The sequence below is a fragment of the Gymnoscopelus braueri genome (assembly GCF_963280865.1).
Source record: "Gymnoscopelus braueri genome assembly, chromosome: 19".
Lineage (NCBI taxonomy): Eukaryota > Metazoa > Chordata > Actinopteri > Myctophiformes > Myctophidae > Gymnoscopelus > Gymnoscopelus braueri.
This window is the reverse complement of record NC_137621.1, coordinates 45279513-45306922: the sequence shown is the minus strand read 5'-3', so window position 1 is coordinate 45306922 and position 27410 is coordinate 45279513. Positions and strand designations below refer to the sequence as shown.

At 41.4% G+C, this 27410-nt stretch overlaps 1 protein-coding gene across 4 annotated transcripts; it reads left to right on the top strand.

Annotated features, from left to right (window-relative positions):
- vrk1 (VRK serine/threonine kinase 1) lies at positions 1–27410 on the top strand. Of its 4 annotated transcripts, none has more exons than XM_080413540.1 (13): positions 1–89; positions 2358–2517; positions 3981–4036; positions 6944–7013; positions 8865–8952; positions 9959–10067; positions 10735–10827; positions 14644–14776; positions 16213–16333; positions 16557–16615; positions 21274–21449; positions 26226–26658; positions 26797–27410. In XM_080413540.1, the coding sequence occupies exons 2-13, from the start codon at positions 2358–2360 to the stop codon at positions 26949–26951; spliced, it is 1653 nt and encodes a 550-aa protein (XP_080269666.1). In that variant the 5' UTR covers positions 1–89; the 3' UTR covers positions 26952–27410. The 4 variants fall into 4 exon arrangements, with proteins under 4 accessions (XP_080269666.1, XP_080269663.1, XP_080269664.1 ...); XM_080413537.1 differs by having other exon boundaries at positions 26223–26658; XM_080413538.1 differs by having other exon boundaries at positions 11–83; positions 26223–26658.

Genomic DNA, 27410 nt, shown 5'->3' with positions numbered 1-27410 from the left:
GTCGTGACGAGCACGTCCTTCTGACTGTGGAGTTTTGCGGGAAGTTTGGTGGAGCTGTAGGAAATTAACCTGGTGACAACAAAGTAAAGGTTTGCATTTCACTTTGAATTTGTCCTATCCGTGTACCACGGAGCCGTATTAATGCGACTCTAATCTCAATTATACACGGAAGTGTACTGCGTCACTTCTAGCCGGTAGCTAACGTTAGCTATGCTAATGCTACAGCAACATTAGCCCTGAAACGTGAGCCAGTCATGGAACCACTTGTTCCTGGTTTTTGATATTTTGACATTTACAACTCTCACATGTACATAAACGTTCAGATATCTAATATAAGTGATTACCGCATGACCACGGATGTAACAAGTTAAGCCGGCCCGCGATAAGTACCCGTATCTCCCGTATTGTTCAATAAAAAGCATTTTAATCCGATCGGTGGCCATTTTCTATTTTTTATTGTAATGTATCAAAGTGCAATACACCTCCCAACCAATAGTGTCGCATAGTTGAACGCATCGTTGAAAATTCGGAACAAATCCGGCGATCGGATTAAAAAGCTTTTTATTGCACAATACGGAATATACAGGTACTTAGACCTTTGCCGGCTCAACTTGTTACATCCGTGGCATGGGGTCAGCACTTTATATTTGAAATCTGAACGTATATGTACATGTGAGAGTTGTAAATGTAAAATAAATCGAAAAACCGGAACAAGTGGTTCCACACGAGCGTCATGTGAACCATGGCTAATGCTACAGCAACATAAATGCGTAGTTTGTGGCTATTTTACTTAGCATGTAGGTTGTAACGTGAACCCACGTCTCTCCGTCCTTAAATGAAACGCTAAATACATAGATACAGTTGGCTGGTTGAGTGTTACGGCCATTCTCTCGGTCATTGTACGGTTGAACTAAACTGTGTCGTAGTTCTCTACGAGCTAAGCTGGTGTAACGTTCGCTTTTTCCAGCTTGCATATCCGGTCTGGCCAGAATTCAGCGGATACGGAAGTGGTTCGTATGATTGTGTTGAAATGACAGGATGCAGCTTTTTGGGGTAGGCGGGCTATAGACCGGATGCTTAGTTGAACATGGACTGGAAACCAACAACAAGGCGTACAGACTGCTGTACTTTGTATTCCGTGTTTTGTTCCATGGAAAAAAGAAAAGAAAACACGTTAATGAAATAACTTTTCATCAGTGGATCAGGAAGAAGTACTCAGATATTTGACTTAAGTAAAAGTAGTAATACCACAATATACAAATACTCTGTTACAAGTAAAAGGCCTGTGTTCAAAATGTTACTTGAGTCAAAGTACAAAAGTAGGCTGTATGACAATGTAGAAGTAAAATGCAGGTCATCTCGCTCCCAACATTAGCAGTTCCAAGAAGCGGATAAACTAAAGACAAGGCAAGTTTATTTGTAAAGCACATTTCAACTGAAAGGGGATTCAATGTGCTAAAACATTAAAGAATAAAGGCAAGCATTTCTATTATAATACGAGCAATGTATGCCACATTGGTTATGAACTTTATGAAAGTAAAGCAGTCACTATTGATGTCATGTTGTCACTCAGTGACAGGTAAAGAAATGTTTGACAGTTGTGTGGTCCTGTATCCATTATGAATACAGCTGTACGAACTCACATGGTCTACTCTGTGTAGATTGACATCTCAATATATGTATATGCAGTGTTTACTTGTAGGCTACTGTAATCTTCATCTCCAGGAGTTGTATAAAAAAAGAACATAGTTTGATGAGAAGCTAGTAAAATTAAATGATCGCATTTGATAATATTGTGCTGTTATGTGTTGCTTTGCTCAACCCATTAAGACCGGGAACGTATCTCTGTCATTTTAGATTTATTTGGCTATTAAAAAATAGATGTACAAGCTCATAGCGCGGCACCGAGTGCCACGCTACAAGCTTGTAGATCTGCTATTTTTTTTTAAATCGTGAACATTTGTTCAAATCTTTGAATATATATATATATTTTAAAGACATTTGTAACTCAAATCTTTGCTTCTGGGGATCCCTGGAACAAAATGTTATAAATGCGTATCATTCTGGGTGTCCTTGAGAACCACTGATGTAGCACCATTCAACATTCATTTAAAAAAACTGTTAGGATTTAGAAGACATTTTGAAGAATCGCCATCTCAGACTGGGACCCCAATCTACACTATAAAATCCTCAGTGTTAATCCAACTCTGAGTTCCAATTCGTATTACAGACCTTGGTTCCTATCAATCATTTAGCTGCGGACCCCCTGGAACCCCTTCAAGGAGCCCTGGGGGTCCGCGTTGAGAACCATGTGATGTAGACTGATAGGATGTACTCCTCTCCTCTGTGTGTCTCAGATGCCTCCTAAAGCCAAGGCAGCAGGGAAGCCGAGAGGCCCTCCTAAGAGGAAGATGGCAGAGGAGTTCCCACCGGGAGAGGTCCTCACAGATGTGGGGAAGAAATCCTGGAAGCTCGGCGCACCAATCGGTCAAGGGGGCTTTGGCCTACTCTATTTGGGTAAGTAATGTAGCGGGGTGGATAGTTGATCTTCTTTGGCTATAAAAAAAATAGCAGATCTACAAGCTCATAGCGCAGCACCGAGTGAGGGAACGCATCTGTGTCATTTTAGATTTATTTGGCTATTCAAAAAAATAGCAGATCTACAAGCTCATAGTGCGGCACTCGGTGCCGCACTATGAGCTTGTAGATCTGCTATTCTTTTTTTTTAATCGTGAAAATTTGTGCAAATCTTTGAATATATATATTCTACAAATGTCTTTTAAATCCTAATATAGCAAAAACCTATGTTGCTATATCAGTGGTGCTCCAACCTTTCTATGTCAAGGACCCCCAAAATGATATGTATTTGGCCACGGACCCCCATCTCAAAATATGTTGGTCCAGGGACCCCCAGAAGCACAGATCGGAGTTAAAAATGTTCGCTTTAAAACATTCATAAATATTCAAAGATGTGCATTGTGCACCCATTTTCACGATTTTTCAAAAATAGCAGATCTACAAGCTCATAGTGCGGCACTGAGTGCCACACTATGAGCTTGTAGATCTGCTATGTTTTTGAATAGCCAAATAAATCTAAAATGACACAGATGCGTTCCCGGTCTTAATGGATTAAGATGATGTATGGCCATTCTTATCTTCATTCATGGATGACGTGTGATGATTTAGAAAAACATGCTATTCCAGTGTTTGTGCAGGTGCTGGAAAGCATTGAAGATGCTTGTATCTGGATGTGTTGGCAGAGTTTTGACAAATGACAAATTTTCTTTTCACGGAAGTACAGTGAAACCCTCCGTGATTAGCAACCATCAGGGGATCGATCATACTGGAGATAAATATTCTGTGGTTCTTGAAAGATTAGTCAGAAATTCAGAATGCTTAAAAATGCTGGCAGAAGCTACAGCCTGGCAAGATAAAACCCCTGGCAGTGAATGTGTTAAAGGTGGTGCAAGTGATATTTTTTGGTTTAAACTTTTTTGAAAAATTAAAGCTATATTCTGATAGTAATCATTCATTACTGTAGAGTGTTTGTTCAGTAACGGCAGTCTCACCGTCCCTCCAGCTCTTATAATAAACCAATTTCATCCAATCAGGAGAGTGACCATTCATCAGCTTCAATTTGATGGTGTCCTAGTTCCAATTGTGTCTGCTCTCTTCTTCATGACATCACTTCCAATTTCACTCATTTATCCTGTGTGAGGTCTCTCTCCTGATTGGATAAAATTGGTATCCTGACCTGAAAATGTATTTTCTGTTTACTAACGAGACCCCTGTTACTGAACAGACACTACCCGACTTACTGCCAGAATATAGAGCTATTTAACACTTATTGTAAAGAAATAATCACCTCACTTACTACACCTTTTTAATATAGTTAAATTAACTCATTTTACTGTGCAGTAGATTGTATAACGCACAATTTCATTCAAGTCGTATTCAATCCTTTTCTCTTTATTTTACAGCTGATGAAAATTCGGCGAAAGCTGTAGGGGCTGATGCTCCGTATGTGATCAAAGTGGTAAGACTAACTAATTGCACCAATTCACATTTCCCTGTTTGCTTAGATACGCAGGTGGCCAAAGTAAAATACTTAGTTGATGAGGGATAAAAGCAATTTTTTTTGGCAGGTATTAGGCATTTACCTTTCGTTTTAAGAAGTTGGCTAGACCTAAACCATGCCAGAAAAAAAAAAACTTTTACAGAGCTACAACAACCCTGTTATCGACATGTGTATTACTTTTTTCCCCCCTTCATTTCGCCTAGAAAAGCCTTTTTGCTTTTATAGATGAGATGGTAAATTCTACCATTATTACTTTATACTTTTATCTATTTATTTTGCTGTGGAGGAAAGACATTTTAGGGGAGAAACCGAGAGTCAAGGCTCTTGCGGGTGGGGGTCATAGGCCATAGGTCGGTCGTGTTCCTCCAGACCAGCGCTACTCAACACGCGGCCCGCGGGCCGCATGCGGCCCGCACGCCGCGTCTTGGCGGCCCGATGGTCAAACCCCCCAAAAAAAATAAAATAAAAAAAAAACCTTTTTTTTTTTTTTTTTTTTTTTAAATAAAAATATACATTTTAAAAATATACATTTCCGTTCAAATGTATGGGTTGCTAAAACATTTTTCAAAAACAAACAGACAGACATACATACAGGTGCGTCAATTGTTACAGGTATAATGCATAGTTTTCTATGCATTTGGGGTTTTTGGGGGGGTTTGACCCCCACATTTTCCCGCCCAGGATAGGTGTCCCTTATTTCAATCTCTGGGAGTTGGCAACCCTAACCTTGCCATACCTTAGCTTTTGCTGAACTGATGCCACTGGACATACACACAAAATAAACTGGTACAGTGAAAAGAATATGATCAGGGGTGCACATAACTGGTGCGCAGGTGCGCATGCGCACCCAAAATAAATAATGAGCACCACATCAGACGACGCGAGGCGCTTTTGCGTACCAACAGCTGGGACCGGAATTTCCAAGCTTTTATTTTTTAGCAAAACTAAAAAATAAAAGCCTGGAGATTTACTTCCTGAAGCCACACTCACACACTCACGCTAAAGCACGTGTCGGCCCCATGTACAGCCATAGGCGCAGGGGGACGCATGCTGTGATTGTGTGAGCCTCGCATCCTGACACACAGACAGGCTGCGACTCGCAGCCCGCTGCACGCAGCGGCTGTTAGAGGCACTCGTCAGTCACCGATGATGAACGTACCGTAATGGTGCAAAAATATGCCGTGAACGTCCCAAATTTGGCGGATAAAAGCAGCGCAGCACAGGGCACCAACCTTGGGGGGTTCACCAAACAGCGTGAGTGAAAAAAAAACGGCGAAATTCGGCGGAATTTGGAAGCAAAGCGTCCTTTTTTTCTCGCGCAGCACCCCCCCCCCCCCGTTGACAAAACTGTCCCGGTGGGCACCGTGCTGAAACCCCCCCCCCCCCCCCCCCCGTTGACAAAACGGAAAGTTATGTGCACCCCTGAATATGATGTCAAAATGTACATTTTATTGTGTGTTACAAAATCGAAAAATCCAAAATAGGACCGTAATTTTTATGGCGGCCCCTTGGACTTTTGGTATTTTGCTGAGTGGCCCCTTAGCCATCTTAAGTTGAGTAGCCCTGCTCCAGACCTACAATGCCATCGCTGAACCACCTACACTGTGAATTAACAGATTTGGGTGATATAGAAGCTCATGTGTGGCTAAATGTTAAGTAGCGCCTGGAGCTATTTCTCTGAAATCATATTTAGCTGTAATTAGGTGTTTGGCGGTGTGCCTAACCAATTCTGTAAGCCGGTGTTAACACTGACTGGTGCCTGCTGCAGTGGTGCTTGTAAACCCAGCCCTTACATCTGTTATAAAAATAGCCTGATATTCAGAGGTTTGACTCTTCTATATTCACCACTGCTATCCATTCCTTTGTTGTTTTTTAAACCCACAGAAATGGATAGCTCTGCCCACGTTATTAAACCACCGACCACACTTGAGATTGGCCAAAATGTCATAATTTCTTAGGGTGTGACGATCTTTTGGATAATGTGCATATCAAACCGTCATAATTTACATATGCTTCCATTTACATATGCTTTAGTTTCTGCATCCAACATTTTTTTTAACCCCGCCATGGTTTCATTGTCCCATATTGGCTGAAATTAATGCAATATTGTATGTTTTACTTCATTTTGGCAAATCTTATTATGCATCTTTGACTGACCCATGTTTGAACGAAAACTTAACCATGTAAACCCCTATACATTGTTGAATGGATACCCCCAGGGTAGGGCTGCACGATTCTTGCTCAAATGAGAATCACGATTTTCCTCCATAAGAATTGAGATCACGATTCTCACACGATTCTCACACAATTCTCTTGTAAATATAAAATTATTAAGCAAAAAAAATTTAATTGAAAAAAAAATCGTCATAATCTAAAATCGAGATCGCATAGGTGTCTGAATCGAGATCACGATATTTTTTTCGATTAATCGTGCAGCACTACCCCAGGGGTCTGTACTCTCCCATCTACACCGAATCTCTTCGCAGAAAATTGCTGATCTACAAGCTCACAAGTCTCAACGCAACGTGGCGTGTTGTTGGCTTGTAGGTCGGCTATTTTCAGAAAATGTTCGGCTATTGTGACATGTCCAGAGTAGGGATGCAAGGCTTTATGTGGTTAAAAAGGAAAATAAAGTAAATGTGTGTAGGTTATCGTCTTTTGGGTGGAAACCTCATGTGTCCAAAACAGTGTTTCAAGCTTGTGGATCTGCAACTTTTGTTACTTTTGTGTGACGCTGTATTATGATCAAGTACAGCGTTAATTTACAGAACAAACACAAAAAATTAGAATATGGGGATAAGAGGTTTCTGCCCGACAGCACCGTTATGTGAGTTGATGGCCTCTCTCCTTATGTCTCCACTACAGGAGCCCAGTGACAACGGCCCGTTGTTCTCTGAGCTCAAGTTCTACATGAGAGCTGCCAAGCCTAATCTGAGTATGACAAGACATTGTATCTCATAGTCTCTCGCTTTCTCTCTCTCTCTCTTTCTCTTTTTTAAGACTGGTTTTATAAATGTTTTTAGTGGTGTAACGATACATTTTAACAGCGATACGATAGATGGACGATATTGGTTAATTTATCGCGATATGATTTAAACTTGATACAGTAACTATTTAGCCAAAAATTATATTTGTCTTTTAAGGGAATATGGGTATAAATGAGTAAACTCAATAATTCACTGGCAAATACATGGACATTTTATTTGACCAAATATGGACAAACTCACACTCTTGACAGGCATGCAGAGATGCCATACATTTATAGTGTAGTGATATGGAACGGAATGTGAAGTAATAACACCCTTAACATGACTAAATACAAGGCACAAGCTATTTTCAAGGCGATACGATTTATGATGGATACAAGTCACACTATGCCATATGTTGCTGTTTACATATCGATATGGTTGGATCGTTGAAATGAAAATTGATGCATCAATACAGTTATTTTCTCGTAACACCATTTTACCATTTGGTTTTTGCTGTTTTTAACCCTGATTTATACCTGGTGTCATGCACCATAAAACAGGCATTTCTCTTTTGAAGACCAGGAAATTGCTCTCACAATGTCTATTTCTCAAATTCTACTATACTTGCGGGGACATTTGGCCCTCACAAGTATGGCAATACACACACACACGTACATAAAACGCACGCACGCGCATTAAAACAAATACAAATAAAGTCTCACGATCACACTCACAAACACAGCGCAGTCTCTCACCGCCGGTGCAAAACTTTCTTAATTAAAAAAAAACTAAACAAGAAGAAGAACTTTAGCTTGGCCACGGAGGAGACCTTGCGGAGGAGGACTCGTCCCCAACACCGTGCTTCTGGTGGCGGGTGCCATTCGCCCCGAGGCCACAGCTTTGCATTTTATATAATAACAATCCAAATGTCAATCTCCCCTGACAATTAACTGTTATATTACTAAGGAACCAAAGACTCATATTTTATTCATGGCAGAATGTTGCGTTGTTGGTAAATATTTGTCCCGCCAGCAGATTAGCTTGCGGCCGTGCCTCCCGTATCCCCCCGCCCCCCACCCCCCGCCCGCGCCCCCATGGAATTACACTTATTACATTGAGTGTCACTGGCGTCACCCACCAGCTCCACCACTTTTCACCAGCAACTTTTATCTAGCTTACCCTGCGGTCTGTTTCACAGTCGTTTTGAGGAAGTGTTGTTAACACGCTTTCAGACTTCACAGAATCCAAATTAACCCATTTAGACCGGGAAATAATCTGTGTCATTTTTAGATTTCTTTGGCTATTCAAAAATAGCAGATCTACAAGCTAGTGCCGCGCTACGAGCTTGTAGATCTGAAGAAAAAAAAATATCATGAAGTTTGTGCAAATCTTTGAATATATATACATATATATATATATATTTTTTTTAAAGCGAACATTTGTAACTCAAATCTTTGCTTCTGGGGATTCTACAAATGTTCAGTTTTCTGAAAAACGTACGTTGCTTTATGCTCAAACATTTTCACGTCAAGGACCCCCAAAATTATATGCATTTGGCCGTGGACCCCCATCTCAAAATAGGTTGTTCCAGGGACCCCCATGAAGCAAAGATTTGAGTTACACATGTTCCCTTTAAAAATTATATTCAAATATTTGCACAAATATTCAAGATAAAAAAAAATAGCCAAAGCAATCTTAAAATGACACAGATGCGTTCCCGGTCTTTATGGATTAAGTGTGCGTGTATTTTGTAAAGTTTATTTATTTATTCCCCCCCTGCCCCCCTCCCTCCCTCCCTCCCTCCCTCTGTTCTTCAGTTGAGAGTTGGAGGAGTTCTCACAAGCTGAAACATCTGGGCGTTCCAAAGTACTGGGGCTCTGGTCTGCATGAGAAAGGAGGGAAAAAGTAAGGCGCTCTTCTTTTATTCACAGTTATTGTTGCAGAAGTAGTTAAGCACCATGTAAGAACTGCAGTTGGCCTTTTTGACAGCAAAATAGCAGAACAAAAAGGCTGAGTGGGAGTCGTGTTTATACTAGGTTGTGCGCCGAAACTAGACGATCCCTTAAGCTCTCAACGCGTCGCGTGGCGACGCATTGTGAGCCTGTAGATTGGCTATTTCCGCACACGACACTGGCACGCCACTACGTATAAATGAGGCTTCACTGTCCCTCCTGCGTGCATCTGGCTAAAGCACACAACAGTTGTTGTTGCAAAAACTGTGATTCTCAACCTGTGAGGTTATTGCAAGTACGCTCCCAAATGATTGGCAAAACACTAACAGCCCTATCTTGCCCTACCCCATATGCCTAAACTTGCTTGTAGATCGGCTATTTGAACTATTTAACAATGGTTTTCTAAATAGTAAGGGGGCGTGCAAGATGGAGCCCTAAGATTTTAATGATAATATTTTTTTTTAAATGTCATGCTATGTAATGTTCTGCTTTATGATACCGATAAATAGGAACTTAAAGTGCTCTACATTAGTCCCATTGATCCAAGCTGGAACACAATCGATTGATCGATGATTAAAATAAGCATGCTCTGAAAATGCACGCGTGTTAAGTGGTCAGATGTGTGGGCCGCGAAACACACATAAGATGTTCAAGGTTGAGAACCATAGATATAGAAACCTAGATACTTCATTGGCCTCTGCAGTTCATTGGAGCGACGTGTATCGCGGCCGCCATTTTGGAGAAGGCACACTTCCTGACTACTGGCCAATAATCACAGCGTGTCTTTTCCGGGACTTGTCAGAATCTAGTTGTATAAAAATATCCTGTTATATTTTTAAGAGCCGGAGAAGGCGTCTACCTTTATATGTCTCATGTTGAGAACCACTGGCATCAAATCATGTTGTGTGACTCATCAGACCTTGTATGTGATCAACCATTTCCTCCACACCCACATCCAGGTACAGGTTCATGGTCATGGACAGGTGTGGCACCGACCTGCAGAAGAAGTTTGAGCAGAGCGGCGGGAGGTTCCCGAGAAAACTGGTCCTGCAGCTCGGGCTACGCCTGGTTGGTTTCTTTTTTATAATGATGACCTAAGATGATTTATCGCTCTGGCACTTAATTCAGGAATGGCACAGTGAATGGCAAGATGAGAAGAAGCGACAATCACATTATTTTCCACCTACTCGTAGGTCACATGAGCTTTTGTTGCTTCATGGGTATTGTGTCACTACAACTCAAAATTATGAGATGAGAAACAATGGACAAGGAAGGTATGAGATATTAACCCATTCAATACGGGAACGCATCTGTGTCTTTTTAGATTTTAGCTGTAACCATTATTTTATACTTTGGCTATTCAAAAATAGCAGATATACAAGCTCATATCGCGGCACCGAGTGCCCTGCTACAAGCTTGTAGATCTGCTATTTTTGAAAAATCAGGAAAATGTGTGCAAATCTTTGAATATATATTACTTTTTAAAGCAAACCTATGTATCTCAAATCTTTGCGTCTGGGGATCCCTCGAACTAAATATTTTGAAACGGGGGTCGGCGGCCAAATGCATATCATTTTGGGGTTCCTTGACATGGAAAAGGTTTGAGAACCGATACAGCAACATCCGTTTTACGTAACATACGAAGACATTTGTAGATGCGTTCCCGGCTTGAATGGGTTGAACAATAACATAGTATGTATGTAAAGACAATATTTTCTGTCCTTTCTCTTGTTAGCTGGACATTCTGGAGTACATCCATGAGCATGAGTATGCGCACGCCGACATTAAAGCCTCCAACCTGGTCCTGAGTTACAGAGACCCCAACCAGGTCAGTCGCTGGGACATACCAACAATATATCACATCTCTGCTGTCGGGTGGAAGACCTTGTGTGTCCAAAACCGTATCCTGTGTTCCAGTGTTCACTTTCACTGCAGAAATAGCAGATCTACAAGCTCAAAAGGCATAGTGATGCGACGTGTTGTGAGCTTGTACGTAGATCACCTATTTTTGATATGTTGGTGTCCCACTGTAGTATGGTGAAGTAGGGCAGTAGTTCTCAACCTGTTAACACATCCACCGCCAAGAACGTAGTCCTACGGTCCGTTAAATCCAACTGTTAAGCGCCGAAACCGTAGTCCTACGGTCCGGGTGTTTTTTCCTTTTTTTCGATTTTCTTTTTTTTAAAATTTTTCTAGGGGGACCATTTTCAGTGTAACACCACTAGAAGTCGACCGGAAGTGCGATCCCGTTTTTTGTTTCCCGTCGGCCTCCATTCTAAGTCGTACACTAAAAGCCCTGTAAAACCTATGTAGTTTTTCATCCTCGCATTTCCCATGTTAACATAAACGGTCAGAACTCAAACATGGCGGCTCCGTTTGACACGCGGTCTCGACGAGTAGACACTAGGACATGTGCCCGTTGTTTACAAACAGTGGATCGCGCAATCTAAAGGATTTTAACGGGGCCTATGGCGACCGGAAAAAAACCAAAAAACAACAATAAAACCTTGGCACTGGTGAGTACATTATGAGATTAGCCCTTGGCGGTGGATGTGTTAAGGCCGCGACCCCCCCAAAATAATCATTGAACTGGGGACCCCCCCACCCTGACGAGCAATTGGAATTGTAGGAGTTGAGGCAATACATTTAGTTTGACTCTGTTCCACAGCTAGATACTGTATTGTGAGGCGTTGTGAGCATGTAGATCGTCTATTTAATTTTTTTTACATTGAAAAGGTCTTAAATGTCCTTAAATTGTCACTTCAACGTCATCTGGGGACCCCCCAAAAATCATGTGGGGTCCCCCCCCCCCCCACTGAAGTAGGGCATTTATTTTCGAAAAAAAACTACGTTGAAATATGGAGATGAAAGTGTTCTGCCCGACAGCAACAATAGGTTTCTGCTTTTGCTTTGGTGATGTTTTTTGGAATGAAAATGTCTCCTTGATACTCAAAATGTTGAAACAATTAATTTACTATCCAATAAATAACCTGTCTGTAATATATGACATAAATATGAATTCTCATCCACATTAACACATCGACCGCCAGAGGTTAATCTCATAATGTAATCACCAGTGCCAAGGTGTTTTTGTTGTTTTTTAGTTTTTTTCATGTCGCCATAGATCTTGTTAAAATCCTTAAGATTGAGCCGTACAAGGTCTGTTTACATCCGCGACATCCCACTGTATCTCCCAGTGAAGACCACGTGTCAAACGGGGCATCCATGTTGTAGTTAGAGCGGATTACGTTAAACAGTGAAATGCGAGGAGAAAAAACTACAGGAAGAGAATTGAGTTTCAGTTTCGTCTGTAGAACGAGAGCGGACGTGATCGTCAAAACCGGATCCCAAATAATTCTATTTCCGGTCATCAAACCGGAAACGGAAGTGGATCAAAAAAATTCCGAAAGTGAACCCGGAAGTGAATAGCGCGAAAAGACCGTGGACCGTAGGGCTACGGTCTCGGCGCTTAACAGTTGGATTTAACGGACCGTAGGACTACGTTCTTGGCGGTTAATGTGTTAACATATGGTATTTTTGCCAATTCTACTTTTGAGTTCCACTAACTAAACTGCATGTGTCTTGTTCACCTGCCTGCTGGTGCTCTGTCTTAACTTCTAACTACCGGTATTTGAAATATCCCAGAATCAAATTCTGAATACATTTAACAAATGAACACCTTGAGTTGTGAAACGTTCATCTATTCTACAGTATGCAGACCTATTCTTCTGAGGTATACTTCGTCGTACACTGGTGTCTTGTGGCTAAAATAGGCGATCTACAAGCTCAGAACTAGCCGCAATGCTACGCGTTTTGAGATTGTAGATTGGCTATTTTCGATGCTGGACACCATCGTACGACGGAGTGTACATCAGACATATTACATTCAATTAGGACCTGGAGAAGGTGTGTGTGTGTGTGGTTGTTACCGTGCGCCATTCAACCGTTGGGAAGATTAGGCGGCAGCAGCAGCAGAGAGCTGTTTCGAGCAAACAAGGTGGGGGCAGGGGCAAATATTTAATTTAGAGATTAATAATGTATCGTTGGTGGCGTTATTAAAAGCGCTATTTTTAAATGACAATTTAGAAATGGGTCCCTGTGGGTTTCGGTGCGGGGCGAGGTCTTTTTGCGCGCCATGCCGGTTTGATAACCCGACTTGCCCTGGAGTTATTAGCAATGTTTGTCTGGCGCACGTCTTTATGTTATTTTCGGTTCATATTTATTATCCTGTAATTGCGTTTTATACCCACCAGTAGCCAATTGTGCTGTATGAGAATGTTACAAGAACATCAGCCTAAAGCTAGTGCCTTCGTGGCTGAACGTTTTCAAAGTGAGACGGCCACCTTTTGAAAACAAGTCAGATCTATTTTTGCTAATGAATAAATCAATAAATAAATATTGGAAGTTACATGAAAGTATATCTCATGGCATATTGTTCAAACTTACAGTTATCAGCTTTCATTCCTCATAATATATATATATTCTTTGTATTTAATTTTATTGTCTTATAGTCCCTCATGGAAGAGCGGCCTCTATTGCCTAAGCTTCATATAGCGGCATTGATGACGCTGTCCTCAATTATAGATGCTCTGAATATGGCTCTGAATATAGCTGCAATCAGGAACTTATTTTCATGAAGAAAACATGATTGTAATCTATCTGTATTCATGGTAGAGTATGTTAATATAATATACAGTAACTGGCACATCTGCAGTGGTTGAAGGTGGTTTTCCCTACACTTCTATTGAGAAACACCTACTAATTGACTAAAGTAGTACTGCCTGCCCTGAAGCTAATATGTGCAATATCTCCCCTGACCAAGCAGGCATGACATATTGGCTGTGTGGTAATCTCTCATAAGGGAGACCAGGGTTCAAATCCCTGGTTAAGACATGAAAGTTATGGATTGCATCTTTAACACATTGGGTGCCAGAGGTTTATTAAAATATTATACGTTGAGTGCCTGCATTTCTTCCATCCACTTGCGTTATACGTTTCGTGCTGTGAGAAGCCCCGACGCGGAAGTGCATGTAAACAAAGCGTGCGTGCGAGACGGCGGAGGGTCCCGACTAACGCCTGGAACAATAATATTTCTAACGCGATCCTCCATTGCAGCGTGATCGCCGATCGAAAACGGCTCGTTTTCACCACGTTAAAAAGAAATGGAGATATTAAGCTTTTAGTCAAGGAGATAACATTGAAAACGCCGACTGGAAGGATTTTTGACATGGAGCCAGATCCAGCCTCTTCTTCTCAGAAACTCCTTGGGTGATGTCAAAGTTTCGTTTTAGCGCCCCACGTGGCCCACATGTATAAAAATAGAATTGGGTCAAAAACGGTCCGGACCGTTTTCGGCACTTCTCGTTTGGATCCTCAAAAACGGTCCGGACCGTTTTTGGCACTCAATGTGTTAAGACATGAAAGTTATGGATTGCATCTTTAATAAAGTGACTAATTTCAGCATTTTGAAATTGACCATGTTCACACAAGCGTAGGTTTCCCCCCCAAGTATTATGTAAAGAGCAAAATGGCCGCCGCCGGTGTGTGAACGTGTTCAGTGGTGTTTTTGACCATGACCTGGTCGTCTGTCTGTCTGTCTGCATGCGTGAATGCCTGTGTTTGTGTCTCTCTGTGGATTTCGTAGGTCTATTTACTAGATTATGGGCTGGCCTATAGGTACTGTCCCGAGGGTGTCATCAAGGAGTACAAAGAGGACCCCAAGAGATGTCACGACGGCACCATCGAGTTCACCAGCATCGATGCCCACAAAGGAGTCTGTGAGTACCAGGGATTTATAGTTCATTCATTCATGATTAGCGCGGCACTGAGTGCCGCGAACTTGTAGATCTGCTATTTTCAAGATTTTTTTTAAAAATGTGTGCAAATCTTTGAATAAATAAATATATATATTTTTTGACTCAAATCTTTGCTTTTGGGGCTCCCTGGATTGGATTTCTTACATTCGTACACTGTCAGAGTAACAAATGGATAACTGAACACAGGGTTTTACCGTGCATGATGCCCAATAGACATTAAGCCATTAACACATCCACCGCCAAGGGCTAATCTCATAATGTACTCACCAGTGCCAAGGTTTTATTGTTGTTTTTTGTTTTTTTCAGGTCGCCATAGGCCCCGTTAAAATCCTTTAGATTGCCCGATCCACTGTTTGTAAACAACGGGCACATGTCCTGGTGTCTACTCGTCGAGACCGCGTGTCAAACGGAGCCGCCATGTTTGAGTTCTGATCGTTTATGTTAACATGGGAAATGCGAGGATGAAAAACTACATGTCCTGTACAGGTTTTACAGGGCTTTTTGTGTACGACTTATAATGGAGGCAGACGGGAAACAAAAAACGTGATCGCACTTCCGGTCGATTTCGGGTGGTGTTACACTGAAAATGGTCCCCCTGGAAAATTGAAAAAAAAAAAAAAAAGGAAAAAGCACCACAGCCCGTAGGCTACGGGATCGGCGCTTAACCGTTGGATTTAACGGCCCGTAGAACTACGGGCCCGGCGGTCAATGTGTTAAGACTGGGAAAGTGTCCGTGTCATTTTTTGATTTTCCAAAATAGCAAATATACTAGCTCATGGTGCGACTCAGAGTGCCGCGCTTTGAGCTTGTAGATCTGCTATTTTCGGGGAAAACAATTAAAATGTGTGCAAATCTTTGATTATTATTTTTATTTATTTTACTCAAATCTTTGCTTCTTGGGTTCCCTGGAACAACATATTTTGAGATGGGGGTCCGCGGTCAAATACATATCATTTTTGGGGTCCTTGACACATATAGCAACATAAGTTTTTTTCAAAACATTGGATGACCAGCGGACCGGTAGGCAGCGGTTCTGGTAGGAGACACAAAGGAGACTCCCGGTGTCTCCTACCGGAACCGCTGCCGGTCATCAAATTATTGGCTTAGGAATGGAACAAAAACAAAAAAATATCCATGAATTCAAGTCTCCATGGGGTGACTAATAGATAGAAAAAAAGTAATTTTGGGGGTGAACTATCCCTTTAAAGAAATGCTCCACTGTTTTTTCTTATCGGCGCATCTTTATCGATAGAAGTCATCTTTGTATCACAGAGGCATCCAATCGGTCCCATCAGAAAACTATAGGCATTCTCCCCTCTGCCACTAAGGGCGGTGGCTTCCAGAACTGCCCCACGAACCAAGCCTGGCACAGTGTTAATGTTGTTTGTCCCTCCTAGCTCCTGGGAGGAGAGGAGACGTGGAGATCATGGCATACTGCATGGTACAGTGGCTCTGTGGCCGTCTGCCCTGGGAGGACAAACTACAAGACCCCGTCTATGTCAGGGACTCTAAAATCAGGTGAGCGGGGCTGCAACTATCGAATATTTTCTCCACAATTATTTTTCTATCCATTACTTTTTCAAGAATACTATATACTACTTAGTAGTGCTAATGAAACTAGATTTTGAATGGAAAGTAATTCAGTTACTAGGCTTTAAAAATCAAACCCTTTTCAGATTTTATTTTTTTAAATGCTTCACACTGACTGAAGTAAAATGCTAACTTTAGTTTCTCTTTGCAGGGCTTGGGACAACATCTCTGAGTTCATGTCGAAGTGTTTCCCTGCACAGGACAAACCAGGTGTGACACACACACACACACACACACACACACACACACACACACACACACACACACACACACACACACACACACACACACGTGCATGTAAAGGATAATACCATATCATGGGATATATTGTAGGCCCAGGCAATTTACTTCTGTCTGTGATCACAGCTTGTCTGGGTGGGAGTTACAGTATGTAAGTCAAACAGTGGGAAGACACGCCGTGTTGGTCAAACCTAACCAAATGCTCAGTGGTAAACATAACAAAGAGAGAGAGTGTTGTAGTCAAACAGAATTCATCAATATGCTCGCTGTCACATAATTGGGATTGTTGTGCGTTCGTACTTGTATATCACCAGCAAGCTGATGAAACAGAGCTTTGTGTTGGAACAACCCCAGAGCAGCTTCAGAATGTTATGCCTCCAAGACTCATTAAAGGGTAATACCACCGGTTTTCAACATTAAACTATGTCATTTATATAATTTAGGCCCTTTCCTGGGTCATGTGATCAGTGACGACAGCAAGAGGCCCGCAGTTTAACATGGAGATGCAATCTCCATCAGAAACGGCACTGCTAGAAAATAAACCCACGACTTTTTAGAGCACTTTCAGCCAATTCAGTTGGTACTATGTCTTGTGTAACTGAATATATAATCATTATAAACCACTAGGATTTATTTGCAAAGCCAAAATATTATCTCCCACGGTTACTAGGAAACCCCTTGTGACTTAAATACCCTTATTTGGATCGGTAACGCTGGTAACGCGTCGAAGCTAACGTGATGACGTTCTGGCGCCTCATTGGAAAGCTCTGGCTGATGCTGTTAGAAATGTCGCCTTCCGTTTTCACATTGTTTAGACACGTCATCACGTTACTGCCACGAAGGGATACCCCACTTCCTTATATCCGCTAGACAAAATATTTTCGCTTTGGAAGTAAATCTTAGTGGTTTATAATGGAATATGATTACGGTATATATTCAGTTTCACAAGACATTTTTTTTTTTTTTTTTTTTTTAAACTAAATTTGTATCCCGTGATTTTTGTAACCCTTTTTTTTTCACCCGGTGCCAATTTCCTAAGTGATCCTGGGCGCTACACCAGTCCCCCACAGCCTAGGGAGGCCAGGGCCGAGCTCATGCTTCCTTCAATGCATGAGAGCCAACTGACCTTCTTGTCACCTGACGGGGGAGTTTCCCTGGTAGGACGTAGCGCGTGGAAGGAACACGTTATTCCAACCAGTTCCCTTCCCCTCCATCAGGCGCCCCGGCTGTCATGGGGGAGGCGGTATAGCGACCAGGATTACTACATGTTTTTGTGAGGGTATTAACTACCCTAGGAGACACGGGGAGAACATGCAAGACTTACTTCTTACACAATATAAGGCTTAAACAGATCTAAAAAGTTGCTGTACTAGGGATGACTATAAATCAATAGCACGGTTATGTCAAACTTACCTTGATTATGATTATTGAATGAATATAAAAAAAAGAAGAAAATAGCAGATTTACAAGCTCGTTTGGCTATTTTTGCAGGCCACCATTGTACCACAAAGTATTAAATAGTGGTTACCTGTAATCAGACTAGTCAATTTAGTAGACTAGGAAAAACTATTAGAATGTTTTTGTGTCGAGCTAAAAAAACGTTGCTTCTCGATTATTTGCTTATAAGCCGGCTATTTGTTCTAAATATCGGCTTTAATACATTTTCGGTTACCGTAATTGCCCAGCCCTATGCTGTACATCAAGGCACTTTATCGCCTCTAATGCAAGAGCAGTAATTATGCAAAATTAAAGCCAAAGCATTTCCCAATCACTCTCATAAAAACACAGAGAAAGTAAAACACACACACAGTCACCTGTGTACATGCATTTTATCTCTTGCACATACAGTACATGCAAATATAGAGAGACACGCACAAATAGGAGACAGGAAGTGTCTTTTCCCTTTCACAAGAGCGCTCGTAATGATTCACTCATTATGGGCGCTAATTCATTAGCATCAGCGCTAGCTAACTGCTCGCCTCCAACGTGCCTCCACTTTAGGCCTTCTCCCGCCCTGGCTGTTGCATTAGAACGAGAACCAGATGAGACTCCTTATCACCATCTCAACTTAAGGTTATTATAGTGTAGCATTTTCATTAGTTTGTATATTTTTGTTTTAACTTTTTGTTTTCAATTTTAAGTTTAGTTCCAATTAGTTTTTAGGTTTTGCTAGTTTAGTTTATTTTTAATTTTTTGAAAAGGCTTAGTTTTAGTTTAGTTTTGATTAAGTCTAGTCTTAGTTTTTTATTATATGGGCCGGGGTAGTCATCATGTTTTATTTAGTAAGAACATGCTCAGGCTTTGCCTTTGACAACAATACACAACTCTCTGCACACTCTTAACAGAAAGGCAAACATTTGCTGCCCTGTCAGCTAATAACGCCTCTGACGTTTATCTTTCTCTGGTGCGAGTTCCTGTTTGAACTTGGAACCGTGTGTGTGTGTGTGTGTGTGTGTGCGTGTGCGGGAACAGATTTAACTAGACGCGGCGCAATTATGGGAAATTGCAAAGTGTGGTTGCGCCGTCGCCGGTCGCAGGTTGCCGCCGCCCGGACTTGAGGAATATGCTTGGAGGAATACCGTCGGAGGTCGCGTGACGTACCATTCGAATTTGGTGCTGATTGGATCCTGTGTTCGTGATACATGGCGTTTTGATTTGAAGAAATAGGCCCCTCCCACTAAAATAAATAAGCCCCTCCCACAAATGTAGCGGGCCAATGACATCGTCATGTCACTCCTGAGATCACCTGCTTTTCAATTTGAGAGGAGTGATCCCCCCAAAAATCATGTTTTTGCATCAAACGGTTACGTTTTGCAGAGTTGTGGCGCCCCCTATGGGTCAAAGTGGAAATGCTTTTGGGGATTCGTTGAGTAAACCACCCTCGACAGGTGATTCAAATTTGGGATCGATTGGATGTTTCGTTCGTGATTTTTGGCATTTTTGGTAAAACGGGCTGTTTTGAAGAAAATTCTAAATGGCGGAAAATCTATCCAGACGGAAATGGGCGTGGCGTACATGGGGAGTTGCGTCATGACCCAAGGAATCTAGGGAAAAAGAAATTTTGATTTTACGACCTACGGTTCAAGAGTTATAGGCCAAAAGGTAAATTGGGCTGTTATAGCGCCACCATGTGGCCGACTGGTGTGATTTTTTTTTAAATAATTTTGCAATAAACTATTAACCTCCCCTCCAAGTCATGTAACTGTAGCCCTTATGGTTTCCGAGAAAAAAATACTTGAATGGGAGTTTTTGCAATTCCCATTAAAGTGGATGGGGAAATTTAATGCACTAATAAATCAATATAAAAAAATCTATCCAGACGCAAATGGGCGTGGCCTATATGGGGAGTTGCGTCATGACCCAAGGAATCTAGGGAAAAAGACATTTTGATTTTACGACCTACGGTTCAAGAGTTATAGGCCAAAAGGTAAAGTGGGCTGTTATAGCGCCACCATGTGGCCGACTGGTGTGATTTTTTTTTAAATAATTTTGCAATAATCTATTAACCTCCCCTCCAAATCTGGTAACTCTAGCTCTTACAGTTTCTGAGAAAGAAATACTTGAATTTGAGTTTTTTTACTTTTCCATTAAAGTGGATGGGGACATTTAATGCACTAATAAATCAATATCAATAAAACTATGTAACCAATCTCTTAGCAAAATACAAGCACACGATTCCCGGTGAGGCCGGTCATTTTGACATATGGCACTAAATTGGGGGGGAAAAACTGTGGGAGGAGTAGTGTGCCAAAGTATTGTTTATCCGGAAGAAGATTATTAAAGTTCATCAAGTACTATAGTCTGGTTGCCCTGTTAGGGCAACCACACTAAAAAGGGGTGAGAACGATGAGTGGAGAGAGAAAGGGAAGTGGCACCCAGTGTCTCACCTACTTCCTTTCTGCTCCACTGCTAGCGTTGTTTACCGTTCCATCTGTGTGTGTGTATTTGCACTGTCTGCCGGAGAAATTAGTAAGTCACACCAAACAGAATTAGGCATGATTCTGGGGCTAGAGAACCCTGGTGTGAGTGTGTGTGCTGTAACAATAGACTATGGCATAACAAAACACACACACACACACTCGACAGATGGGTATGTAGGTTGTGTGTAAGTAACTAGTTTGTGACTTCCGTAGCAGCACAGTGAATGGAAGAGATTCACTCGTACGGGGGGAAAAAATCACAATAAGCTCTTCACAAATACACCGCGGAGAGTTTCTTCTGTGTTCTATCTATCTCCCCCTGTGTTCTTAGATGCATGGATTAAAGTTCTCAATCGTCAGCATGTTGTCTATAGAAGCGTGTCACACACATAAAATATGCCATCTCTACAAGCTTGTAGATTTTCTGTAGTATTTTAAGTGGTCAAACTAGCAATAGAATACATGTTCAGTCCTCCTCCAGAAAATCATAATGATCTTGGATATTCCATAGAAGCAAAGGTTAAATCCTTTATCAGCAATTTCCTCAGCTGGTTGGCGGTGTGGCTACCAAAAACTTGACATATTATGCTAATTGTTAATGAAACGCAGTGCTAGTGTGTGTGGGCTCCTTTCACCCTGTTTCACAAATCGCAGAGTAGGACTACTTGGCCCGACAGTTTCTTGAGAACATTTTTTGCTTTAATGTAGATGAACTGCAGAAGTTCATGGAGGTGGCGAAGTCACTGGACTTCAAGGACAAGCCGCCGTACGACAAGTTGCGCTCCATCCTGCAGGCCGGCCTGAAGGCCACTGGAGCCAAAGACGACGGCAAGCTGGAGTTCGGCGCACCGCTCAACGGAGCCGGTCCCACATCCCCTGCTAAGGTGAGAATGGTCAAACGGAAGTGTTCACTTCTTCAGCTCACAACGCGTCCCCGTTGCGATGCGTTGTGAGCTTGTAGATCGGCTAATGTTCCCCCCCCAGAATATGGATGTTAACCCATTAAGACCGGGAACTTTTAGATTTGTAATTTTAAGATTTATTTGGCTATTCAAAAATAGCAGATTTACAAGCTCATAGCGCGGCACTGAGTGCCGTGCTATGAGCTTGTAGATCTGCTATTTTTTGAAAAAATTGTGAATTTATTTGCAAATCTTTGAGTGTGTATATATATATATATAATTTTGTTTTTAAGCGAGCAAAATATTTGGAGATGGGGGTCCGCGGCCAAATCATTTTGGGTGGTCCTTGACATGAAAAAAGTTTGACAACCACTGATATATATAGCAACATACGTTTTTTCAAAAAAGTGTTAGGATTTAGAAGACATTTGTAGAATCCCCCAGAAGCAAAGATTTGTGTTTGTTGCAAAAATATACATATTCAAAGATTTGCAAAAAAAATCTAGCAGATGTACAAGCTTAATGTTTCCCCCCAGAGTCCCCCAGGGCTCTGTGCTTGGTGTTCGCCGCAGAACAGCGATGCCAGGGTTCAAGTTGTATACTTAGTCGTACAACGGTGTCATGCTACAAAAATAGCCGATCTACAAGCTCACAACTCGTTGATCTGCCACTTTATAAAGACATGCCTATAAAGATATGCCTAAAATGGAGCCCATTTAGGTTTTCTTTTCTTTTTTTTCTTTTCAATTTGGTTGACCTCTTCAAGCTTGTGTGCCCCTTGTTCTTCACTTTTCTGTTATTATTTTTTCCCCTGGACTCTGGCATTTCGGCTGCTAAACACAAATCAAGGTGCTATTTATTTATTTTGCAGTGAACTAATTAATTGTTCTCATTAACAGAGTTACAGAGCATTAGTGTACCCCCATGTGACACCTCTCAGCCAATCACAATGTTGTTCTTCCTCTAGGTGGGCAAACATGTATCGATGCCATGGTATTACATGTTCTCTTTAGGCTTTAACAGTATTTGATAGTGTGCTGTTATTTTAAACAATACAAACTAAATTGAAATGAGAAAAATCCCTCTGGAAACTCACTGAAACTAAACTGAATTCAAAAACTAATGAAAAATACTGTAATACTCCTGCTGCTCCTCCAGTACAAATTACTCTGTAATGTGGAGTCTTTTCTTTTTATGTATTTTCTTTTTTTTGTTGTAATGAAAAGCTCACGATGCGTCCATCACTAGTTATATTTAATGTTGTAGCAGTGGGCAGTTTTTTTCTCTACTGTATTAAAAAAGTACAGAGCGCAATAACATCAATGACAATCATAACAAAAGAAAAACGCAACCCATTTCACATGGCTTCATATACTGTTTCTCAAATGTGGTCCGGGGACCCTCAGGGGTCCTCAGGGGTGTCCCAGGGGGTCCCCAGCTAAATGATTGACGGTACACTCTCATAAATTAAAATAACACTGAGGACTTTGCAGTGTAGATTGGGGTCCCAGAGCAAAGAAACATCATTATATCAAGCTTGGGTCCTTGAAATAAAAATGGTTGTTTGTTCGTTCCTGCATGAATCATGGTGAACCATGCATAATTCCCAGCATCCATGCTTTAATAGTTTAATTCCTGCTGAAATGAATTGTCATCTTCGTCTAAATTATAATAATAGATTGACTGATTCAATACACTTTTTTTAAACTTTTTTTCTTCACTTGTTTAAAGCTGCAATCTGTGACTTTAATGTCCTTCCTGGGATACACACCCATGTCTCTCGGGTGAGAGGCCAGATTTCTACCGCTCCTCCTAGAGGGCTTACCCCGCTTGGTCAGAGGAGACATTGCACTCTGAGGTTCAGGCAGTACTACGTGTCACCCAGTAGATGTCCTACCTGACACCAGGGTCTACATGTCTCAATGGAAGAGCAGGGAGCTCACCTCCAACCACTGCAAATGTGCTAGTTATATTTTATAGTATTAACATACCCGACCATAAAGAAAGAGTTCAATGAAGTCATAGAAGTGCAACGGTTTGTGCACTGTTTGTTTAATCAGACTGTGCTTACGTATTATTACACCTTGGACAGAGATAAGTTATCTCTGAAGCAATTAACGTAGGTCATTCCAACAGGTTCTCAATCTCCTCCTTCACTGTATAAAGTTTCTATTGAAGTATGTCTTTATTCCCTGATATTTTTCACACTAGGGCTGCGACTATCTTATTTTGCCTGTCCGTTGGAAACCTCATACGTCCAAAACCGTCACTTTTCAGGATCCAAATTCAAAAGTAGCAGATCTACAAGCTCAAAACGCGTCGCTTCGCCCCACGTTTCGAGCTTGTAGATCTGCTACTTTTGATGCTTTTGCGTGACACTGTTGTATGATCAAGTAGGGCGTTAATATACGAGAAAAAAACTCAAAACGGTTAGAATATGGAGATAAGAGGTTTATGCCCGACAGCAGCAATTATCTAACTTTTAAGATTTATCGAATAATTGAGAAGTGTGTAAACATTTTTTTTTCATATCAACAAATCAATTAGCCACTTAGGCATTATTCTGTACTTCATGTTTTTGCACAACGGTGTTGTGCAAAAACTTGAAAAGTCCAATCTGCAAGCTGCAACGCGCTGTGAGTGCGTAGATTGGCTATTTTAAGTATTATTATTGTTTACTTTTCCGCTATAATAACATGGCCCAAAGAGGGATTGATTATTAATCGATTATTTTTCATTACATTATGGCTGACTTTTTTTTATAATGATCTTAAATCGACACGTTCAATTAAGAGTTGCACCCCTAAATACACAGTGCAATAAATGAGGTAATCTGCCTCGTTCTCTCCCTGGTTACACTTTCCGTCTCCCCACCCCCCATCAACACAGCGGCACTGCTGGCTACATATGGTCGGTGCCACCGGGGAGGTGGCCCGTGCCAGCCGAGAGGTTACCTGGCCCCGGCGCCGGTTATTGTATGTAATTATCCCGCCAATCTGTTCACCTCAGCGGGCGCCGCGGCGGCGATCATGAGGGTAGCAATTGTCAAAATGGAAGGCAAGTGAAGGGAAAAAAATGGATGGGGGGTGACGGATAGTTCAAGTCTGAGACAGGGAGGGGTGTGTTCATTATAGAGTCTGGTAAGGATGGAGTGTGATAGATAGGTGGATGAATGAATGGAGGGATAGGTGGAAGAATGGAGAGGGGGCTTGATTTGCCCCCATTAAGTACATCAGTGATTCTCATTTTTTTATTTCAAGGATCCCCAGTTTGATGTGTGTACCATATTTTATATATATACATATATATATATGTATGTGTGTGTGTGTGTGTGTGTATATATATGTGTATATATATATATATATATATATATATATATATATATATATATATATATATATATATATATATATATATATATATATATATATATATATATATATATATATATATATATATATATATATATATATATATATGTGTGTATATATGTTTGTGTATATACATATATATATGTATGTTTATTTGTATATTTTTTTTGTTTTACAGCGTTCTGTTCTGTGAGAGGAGACTTTATATCGTCTCTGTCGGGTGGAAACCGAAGCTCAAAACGCGCAGCGCTTCGCACTTCTTTTGATGCTTTTGTGTGACGCTCCAGTAGGATCAAGTAGTGCGCTAATTTACGCATTAGTTTGAATATGGAGATGTGAGTTTTCTGTACGACAGCAACATGCACGCTGGCCACAGAAGTACCACCACTATTATTGTTTTCACATAATGTTTTATACATTTTATAATGGAAGTCAAAGGGGCTTTGGAACAGAATGAAACTTTGCCCAAATTTGGGGTCAAACGTTATTATAGATACGTCATAGACGACTTGCGTCACAGGCAGGTCACATGAAGTGTTGCCAGATTATGTGAGAGAAACAAGCAACCAGGTCTAGGAAAACCAGCCCAAAAGAAGCGACTATGGGCCACATGAGCACTTTAACATATACATAAGCTATTTGAAAATAGCAGATCTACAAGCTCACAACGTGTCGCGACGCGTTGTGAGCTTGTAGTTCGGCTATTTTCAAATAAAATCTTGCGGGAAATTATAATAAGCAGATCTGGCAACCCTGGTCACATGAAGTCCAACTTTGAGATTGGAGCCATATACCGTTCCCACAGGATTTCCACTTTTTTCTTTCTCCTGAGATCCCATGTGCCTTCATGGGCTGTGACGCACCCTCCCCCTCCTCCATTTCTGTCAAATTGAAAAGATAGTCACAAAAGAAAGGTAAGAGGGGAAAAAAAGGAAGATGGAAGTCTCAGGGTTTGAGGGAAAACCCGTCTCTTTCTATATCTATTCATACCATGGTGTCCTGCTCCGAAAATAGCTTATCTACGAGCTCTCGCAACGCATCACATTAGCGTGGCAATTTTTATTGAGGAAGAGCGTTTAGCTCGAAGCGTCACAGCTTTTCTTTTGGTGCAATAAAGCATCTGACGCATTGGAGCCCTCAGTGTGTGAGCGTTTATTTTCTCTTTGTACTGTTCTTTGCTCAGCACCTGTCCATGTTTGGGTTGGGGATGTTCTTTCGCTTTTTCATATTTGTAACTTAGTTGGGACACGCTTGAGGGAAACTAAGGCCATGCACCAGTTCCATTTGACCTACTGCAACGCCCCTGGGTCCGAGAGATCTGATCGACACACTCATCCTTTTTTCTTAACTCACTCACTCACTCACTCACACTCATATGTTTCAGAAGGCTGTCAAGAGGAAGAAGACATCGGATAAGGAGGATGCAGGTGACAAAACAGACGGAAGTCCAGTGAAGAAAAGGAAGGCCCCGAAGAAGAAGACATCAGAGGAGGATGATGACGAAACAGACAGAGCTCCAGTGAAGAAAAGGAAGGCCCCGAAGAAGAAGACATCAGATGAGGATGATGACGAAACAGACAGAGCTCCAGTGAAGAAAAGGAAGGCCCCAAAGAAGAAGACATCAGATGAGGATGATGACGAAACAGACAGAGCTCCAGTGAAGAAAAGGAAGGCCCCAAAGAAGACATCAGATGAGGATGATGATGATGATGAAACAGACAGAGCTCCAGTGAAGAAAAGGAAGACCCCAAAGAAAATCACATCAGATGAGGACGACTCGGACGCAGCGCCCATTAAGAAAAAGATCCTAAAGCAGAAAGGTAGAGTTTTACATTTTTTGTTTATAAAAAGGTGCTCAATGAATATAAATGATTTTATTTGTTTACTAAGGTGAACTTTAGAATGAAATGTAGTAGTTGTCACAATACTGTATGCCAATATATTTCCCCCCTCCACAGAAGCGAATGGTGTGAAAAAGCAAAAGAAAGTGGCCAGCCCCAGAAAACGTGTCGCCTCAAAGTCTACGTTAATGGAGATGGGAACACAGACCACACCAGGACTAAAGGCCAATAAACCCAGAGGTCCAACCAAGAAGACCTCATCCTCATCCTAACTGCCCCACTCTTAACCCCCTTTCACCTCTACGTGCTTTTTAACCACTCATGCCCTATCTTTTCTTCCAATTTTTCAAGATTTTTAAAAAATGTTGGTGAGAAAAAAGGCAAACAATGACATGCCCATAATAGGGACAACAGGGTTAAAGTGGTTAACAGATTAACTGTTATTTTATTATGTTTTGTAAAAGAGTAGATTTTGTTTGCACTCCTACGAGATCAACCGGCGCGTCGGACAATGGGCCGAGTATTGTAGAATAAAGGACTCACGCACAGGTTTAGATTTTGTATCTGTAGAAGAAAGGACTCATGCACTGGGTTAGGTTTTCTATCTGTTCTTTTCTGCTGTTACTTTGGGGTCTCTTCATCCACTTGACCCCCTTTCGCCTAAACTGTATTCTATGTTTTGTACAATATGTTCTGTCTGTGTTAGAGTAATAAAGAATACATTGTTTTTA

What these genes read in the sequence shown, in the direction of transcription:
- vrk1 (XM_080413537.1), top strand. Translation starts at nt 2,358, where the DNA reads ATGCCTCCTAAAGCCAAGGCAGCAGGGAAGCCGAGAGGCCCTCCTAAG. An exon ending in AGCTGCCAAGCCTAATCTGA is followed by an intron (nt 7,014 to 8,864) that starts GTATGACAAGAC and finishes TCTGTTCTTCAG; the next exon opens with TTGAGAGTTGGAGGAGTTCT. An exon ending in TGCAGCTCGGGCTACGCCTG is followed by an intron (nt 10,068 to 10,734) that starts GTTGGTTTCTTT and finishes TTCTCTTGTTAG; the next exon opens with CTGGACATTCTGGAGTACAT.